The sequence below is a fragment of the Babesia bigemina genome, scaffold Bbigscaff_57343, assembly GCF_000981445.1.
Source record: "Babesia bigemina genome assembly Bbig001, scaffold Bbigscaff_57343".
NCBI lineage: Eukaryota > Apicomplexa > Aconoidasida > Piroplasmida > Babesiidae > Babesia > Babesia bigemina.
In genome coordinates this window covers 1-7,284 of record NW_012237006.1, presented here as the reverse complement: position 1 = coordinate 7,284, position 7,284 = coordinate 1, and the positions used below count along the sequence as shown (strand labels likewise).

At 46.5% G+C, this 7,284-nt stretch overlaps 1 protein-coding gene across 1 annotated transcript; it reads right to left on the bottom strand.

Annotated features, from left to right (window-relative positions):
- Positions 1-1,057: 1,057 nt before the first annotated feature.
- On the bottom strand, positions 1,058-6,226 carry BBBOND_0001080 (hypothetical protein, conserved; the record flags this gene model as incomplete). Its single annotated transcript, XM_012914952.1, has 1 exon — positions 1,058-6,226. One exon carries the CDS (start codon positions 6,224-6,226, stop codon positions 1,058-1,060), a length of 5,169 nt encoding a protein of 1,722 aa, XP_012770406.1.
- Between the last annotated feature and the right edge of the window lie 1,058 nt (positions 6,227-7,284).

Here is a 7,284-nt window from a genome sequence, read left to right as displayed (position 1 = left end):
CGCCATTAAAATTGCAGCGACTCCGTGCGCTCAACTCCCACAGTGCGGCAGCACCGTGCTACGAGCCGCGGTATCGGCGCCATGCTGGCGGAGCGTGTCGGCTAAGTGCCTAAATGTGATACTAACAATCGCTACATCGCTGCCTATAAATGCTACTTAACCAGGCCGGCGCGGATTACGCCACCCTGCCAGTGACTCGCAGCACACGACTTAGGTCACCCGCCGCGGCCCTCACGACCGCCTACGTTAGCGACCAATCACCCAGCCTCACGTGACACTGACTCAATGGGCAACGCGGACACCTCTCACTGTCAACGCACAACTCAACGCACCAGGCAATCAACGTGCTACAACACCCACCAAATTACGGTTCATCCGCCAGCTTAGCACTTTGCCTGCGTGCTAGCTTAGCACTTTGCCTGGTTGCTAGCTCAGCACATTGCCTGGGTGCTACCTTAGCACTTTGCCAGGTTGCTAACTTAGCACTTTGCCTGGTTGCTAGCTCAGCACATTGCCTGGGTGCTAGCTTACCACTTAGCCTGGGTGCCTGCTTAGCACTTTGCCTGGTTGCTAGCTTACCACTTAGCCTGGGTGCCTGCTTACCACTTTGCTTGTGTGCTAGCTTAGCACGTTGCCTGAGTGCTAGGTTAGCACGTTGCCTGGGTGCTAGATCAACACGTTGCCTGGTTGCTAGGTTAGCACTTTGCCTGCGTGCTTGCTTAGCACGTTGCCTGGATGCTAGGTTACCACTTTGCCTGGTTGCTAGGTTAGCACTTTGCCTGGGTGCTAGGTTAGCACTTTGTTTGGGTGCTAGATTATCACTTTGCCTGGTTGCTAGCTCAGCACTTTGCCTGGGTGCTAGGTTAGCACTCAGCTTGGATGTTAGGTCAACACGTTGCATTGTCGTTTAGTCATCACTTAATCTAGGTGCTATTTAGTTCACAGGTTTCCGCTAGAGTAATTCGAGACATTAGACTACGTTCGTCGGTTAGGTGAGTAGGTGATTCGCTAAGTGAGTAGTTACGTGAGTTACAGTGAATTACAGACGTGACTACAATTACGGTTGTAGATACGATATCTTGGCAAGCCTTCCGACTTGCGCTGCAGCCAACAATGACTGCGCCGTTATCCTGTGCGACGACGGTGTTCGCAGATGTGAGCGTATGTGGAGCACATCCAGCCTGCCAACCATCACGCAGATGAAGGTAGAAGAGGGAGAGGGACCACAGTGCCACGTTGAGCCATATGAACGGCTGCCTGATGGTGAAATGAATTCGTCGCACTTTTGGAGGAGGTCCTTGAAACAAACAGAGTTTAAGACATTATTCAGCTGGTTGTAGAAACTGTGGCAATATCTCCTGCCATCCGTGGCTAACAGTGTTTGAGGGTTGCCAAATGCGAATCCGTAACTGTAGAATGTGCTCATAACGCCACGACAGTGTACTAGTGCTTTGCAAGTACAGCTGTATCCTACACCATGCTTCCCCGGTTTGCATTTGTCGCCGTGCGTGCATCTGCTGCATTCCCAGTCCTTACAGGAAATATTACAGAATGCATCGAGTAAACTTTTTAGATACTTATACAGTGTCCACGGCAAGTAGACTGCCCAGGACAGATATAAGTCGGCGTGCTTTATGGCAAGGTAGTGATAGAAATCTGAACAGACCGACGACAGATACGGAGCGCAATGGACGTTGTCGCTAATTGAATAGATGCAAGATTCTTTTTTAGCCAGACTTAATAAGTCAGCTCGAGTAGATATGGGATGGCTTTCTCGTGCATGGGTACTTTCACGGCTGCCATAGGCATTACTCAGCACCTTGGTGAAGCTGCTGGGTTGCTTGTAAAGGCCGATGGAACTGCCGACAATCGATGCCTCGAAAGCGTCCTTTATAACATGACTGGCAGAGCCATTCCACTTGTCAACGAGGGACAACGCAAAGTTGAAGTGCTCCGGTAGTGTAGACGGCGGCCTGGGTATAAGGCACAAAAGGGACGACACTAGGCCGCTACCCAAAAATAGCCTGAGGCTTTCACATATAGCCATACCTGTCTTCGTTGACCCAGAAAATCCTCTAAATCCGAAAGGCATTCGGCACGGCATTCCAGGGCTATTGGAAGGGCATGTCTTACATTCAGACTTGCAACCCACCGTCACTATCTGATGCGGCAAATGAGCGGATAGACAGTCATTTAGATAAGACATCAACGGCGATGTTGGTTGACAATGTAGTTGGGTGTTTGCTTGACACTTTGTCTGGCACGTTGCTTCGTGCTTTGCTTTGTCGCTTGAGTGGTCGACACACGGCCACTTGGCTGTCGGTACGTCCCTGCCGTACCTACAATTTCGCCAGCCGTAATACGTATCAGTAACGTTACAGCGGTGGAACAAATATTGCAGCTGCGGCAAAAGTCTACGCAGGATATCGAGGAGCGTATTTAGGCAGTCCTCACCGCCAGCGGGATATTTCAAATTGAGGGTGTTGCTTGGGAAGTCACAAGCGTAGACGGTAGAAGCGTTGCCATGTCCGACGATGGTGGCCAATACGTCGTATGCTTTCGAACAGATGTGATTTATCGTGGCAGCCGTATTCTTGTAGGTGATGTTACTTGGGTAAGCATCTATATGTGAAGTCTGGAGGTCAAACACGGTGAACTCAAAGCCGTCACCCGCTTCCTTCGTCTGCTTCGCCGGGTCTTTAAACGGTGCGCTGAGACCGTCTTCTAATAGCGCGTCGTAAACCGGATTGTGAGGAAGGCCTGTAAGCCATACTAACATTTCATAAACATTGCAAGGTGTCCTAGGTCTAGGGAGGATGGTGAAGTGGCACACTTCGAAGTAGCGATTGAGGTGCGTGACGAGATCCTTTAGTGCCCCTTCGTAGTTTTTATCATCGTGGCTGCTGTAGACTCTCCCACTGCGACCGATAAGTCGGCCTAGGATATGCTCGCCGGTCATTTCACTTCTGTCTTGCAGCTCGCCATTTTGCTCATCAAAGTTTGAAACTACATATCCCATTTCAGCGAACAGTCTGCCGATGTCAGTATCTCTGTTGATTCGTTTCTTTTGCAGAACTCTGCAGTTGGATTTCAACGTATGAAGCGAAACGTCAATGGTGCGGAGCACCGTGAGGAACACCTTAGACAACCTGGTGCCTTCGTCAGTCAGATCATATTTTATTTCAAGTTTACCAACGCTAGATACATGTTTGAGGTTTTTTATTAGCTCAGCACCGAAAGTCTCGCTATCATACACGCTTACGTACGCCTTGCCGAGCTCCTCGCACATCCCCTGCACGCCCTTTTTGAGACAGTCGAGCAGGGGGTTGTGCTGATGGGCGTACGATTCGGGACGCATCTCGGTGAGTAGACCACTAAGTGCGTCTAATTTCGTTACAAATTTACTGTCGTATTTGGTGAGGTCAGTGAACAAAGGTGTTAGTCTGGTTTGCAGTTTGGAAAGACTATCCGAAGGCATGATTTTTGGCCTAGTGTTCAGAGTTCTGGGCAAGTCGGTGAAAAACGTTTTCGCTCTGGCTGACAGTGTCTGTAGAGTAGCGGAATCGTCCAGTGCAGCTGATAATCCACTGCTTTTTATTTTCTCTAGTAACACTCCCATGAAGCCTTTATATACTTTTCCGGCATCTGCTGTGATCTCGTTGGGGAGTGGGCCAAGCTCGCTTTGAACCTTGTTAACGAAGTCTGATAGCAAATCCTGTATGATGGAGACATATTGCTTGCACACCTGCGTGTTAATATCTCTGGTAGCGCATGAGGATTGTTCGGCAACGTATTGATGAATTTGACTAACATATTTATCACGTAATTTGTCGGCTCCAGTTAAGACGTCGGTGGCCAGCTTGGTGGCTGCTTTTATTTCACCGGTGATAAGGAGCTTAAGTTTATTTTTTATTTCATTGAGACCGTTACTCTTGTCTTTACCGATATCCGTTTTCAGTGTGTTTAGATAGTGATTAATGAATTGGCCGGCGGTGGAAAATTCTTTTAAGAGGTTGGTGAGATTGTCTGTGATATCTTTAAGGTATCCACTTTTTATCACATCCTTGTCAGTATCAGTCGCGCCCAGGTTGCCTTTAAAGGTGCTTAGTCCGTGCTCGTCAATTTCCTTGATCTTATTTGGAAGTGCGCCTGATAGCTTGTCTAAGTCACCTTTAGAAAGCGCTACGCTATCTTGGTCAACTTGTCCTCTGTAATTGGTGAATTTTCGGTCAGCAAGCGCAGATATTTTTTCAGATGCATCGCCTCCATCTGCCATGCCATCCCCACCGATCTCCTGGTCGAGTTTGTCAGCTACAGTTTTCTGAAATGTGCCCTGTTCAAGCTTAAATCCAAGCGCATCATAGGCGGTTTTGAAAGAGGTCATGAGCTTTTTGCCAAAATCGTAATTTTCCGCACTCTTATGAAGTCTATCTGTATGCGTAAACGCATCTGGGATGACATCACTTTGAAACCTGTCGATCTCGTGTTTAATATTTCGATCGTAATTTTTAACCAACGCCTGCAAGCCTCTTGAGTGTTCGTTATTGTCTCCGCTAACATAAGAGAATGTTTTGTCGTGAATTCCATAATCTATACCTTGTTTAATTGTGTTCACTTTAGCATTGATGGCTGTAGCAACATTGCCAACTTCAGTCCTAAGTTTTTCTTGAATCTTATTCATAACGTGCTGTACAACCTGATGAGAGTGAGAAGATACTTCATAGGCAATATGACGGAGGACTTTGAGTAAGTTTTTAACGTCTACTCTTTCTAATTGTTCAGGACGACCTGTAAGCTTTTTTGTTACACTCTTAACGTGCTGAGCATATTTTGTTAGTTCGAGTTTCGGAATACTGTTCATGTCGATGTCGCCGATCGGAATCTTCGTTATATCGAGGTTCAGAACGAAGCCATCAACAACCTTTTCAATCTCTTTAAGTTGCTTTCTAAAGTCTTCTTTAACACTGCTAAAGGCGGCCTCCAGTTGTTTCCTGTCTACTGCATTAAGATTCCCCAAACCATTTGAAACAGCATCCAACACCTCTCTTAAGGGTGTCATGACTTTAGTAGTTAGATTGCTGAAATAGCCTTTTAGGTCTTTGAAAGGATCGCCTCCGCCAACAGCACTGAGAAGAGGTGCGACACCCTTTTGAATATCTTCAATATTAGAAAGCAATTGTAGATTTTCTAAGTCCGCCATGACTTTACTGACAGCCAACGAAACCGCGGTTTTTGTCGCTTCGAAGTATTCCTTGAAATTTCGTGCGCTGCTTACGAGCATGCCGAGCGGCCTAGTAATTGCATCTTCTATCGTCCACAATCCCTCCTTAACCTTCCCTTCCAAACCACCATACGGCGTCCTAATTTCCGTGTTAACGTGCCCCCAAATCTCCTCCATTATCCTAGTTTTCACTGTCTTCAAATCCTTCTTAATCGCCTCGTCCATATCTTTCACAGCTTGCAGCGCTTCTCCAACTTTTTGCTTCACAAACCCTCTCGCGCCGATAAATCCTTTGTTAATTTCTTGTACAACGGATTTTATCTTATTCTGATCATTCTCTCCAATCTTATTTTTCTCGATTGAATTTGCCTTGCCGATCGCTTGGCTTAGATCTTTGTCAGCTTTTTCAATCCACTTTTCCAACTCCTTAACATATTTCCACAGATTGTCGTTAATTTCTTCCAACTTTTTCAAAATAGCCTTCACTTTATCTTTCAATTGGTCGACGAGATTTTTAACTTCTTTCTTGATGTTCTCTTTTACCTCGTCTCTAAGGTTATCAATCTTGCCAGTGACAGACGTCTCTACAGCCTCTTTGCTTTTCTGCTGCCTAGAGTGAATAACTTTTAGTTGCGCAGCCTGATAACTTATAATTTCACCCGCGTTATTTATTTTGTTTTGTAAATCGTTTTGGAGATCTTCAATGTAATTTTTTTCCTTTCTCATACCGGCTGCATATTCGGCAACATGCCTGATACACTCCTCAACTTTTTTGTCAATTTTCGCGACATCATCAGTCTCATACGATTTTTTTAAAATGTTATTAATATTAGTCATGTCGCTCCTCAATTTGTTGATTACTGTATTCACTGCTTCATTAGAAGCTTTTACATTACCATTATACCCCCGCACCCCTTCGACCACACTTCCAATCGCAATATTAAAACCTTTTTTTACCGGCGTGTTTATTTTTGTTAAGAGTGTTAATTGCATTGCTAATTTCATTTTTATGCTGCCCTAAATGCTCTTTGATGTTACTGAGAACACCACTCAAAAATCCCATCACCCCGTCACACAGCCTATCCAAGTCGGAGTACACAATCCCAGTGCCGTCGTAGCCTTTAGTCTCAGAGTTGAAGCCGAGGAAAGTCTGAAGGCCAGAGCAAAGGTTATTAAGGATGTTAGTAGGGTTGTTATTTGAGGTATTTTTAGGGTTCTAAATTTTGTCAAATTTCTGGTCAAGCTCACTAGGCGGCACATGGTCAGGGCAGTGGCAAGAGGTGGAAGAAGGGAAGTGAAGGGGGACAAAGCACAAGTTATTAGGATGGTTTATAGAGGTCATAGCGGTATTATGGCGAGGTGATTCGAGGTATGTAGAGTGGGTTAGGGAGCGATGTAGAGTGGATAAAGGGGCGATGTGGAGTGGATAAAGGGGCGATGTAGAGTGGATAAAGGAGCGATGTAGAGTGGATTAAGGAGCGATGTAGAGTGGATAAAGGGGCGATGTAGAGTGGGTTAGGGAGCGATGTAGAGTGGGTTAGGGAGCGATGTAGAGTGGGTTAGGGAGCGATGTAGAGTGGGTTAAGGGGCGATGTAGAGTGCGTTAGGGAGCGATGTGGAGTGGGTAAAGGAGCGATGTAGAGTGGGTTAGGGAGCGATGTAGAGTGGGTTAAGGAGCGATGAAGAGTGGATAAAGGAGCGATGGGGAGTGGGTAAAGGGGCGATGTAGAGTGGGTTAAGGGGCGATGTGGAGTGGGTTAAGGGGCGATGTAGAGTGGATAAAGGGGCGATGTAGAGTGGGTAAAGGAGCGATGTAGAGTGGGTTAGGGAGCGATGTAGAGTGGGTTAGGGAGCGATGTAGAGTGGGTTAAGGGGCGATGTAGAGTGGATAAGGGGCGATGTAGAGTGGATAAAGGAGCGATGTGGAGTGGATAAAGGAGCGATGTAGAGTGGATAAAGGAGCGATGTGGAGTGGGTTAAGGAGCGATGTGGAGTGGGTTAGGGAGCGATGTGGAGTGGGTTACGTAGCGATGTGGAGTGGATAAGGGAGCGATGTAGAGTGG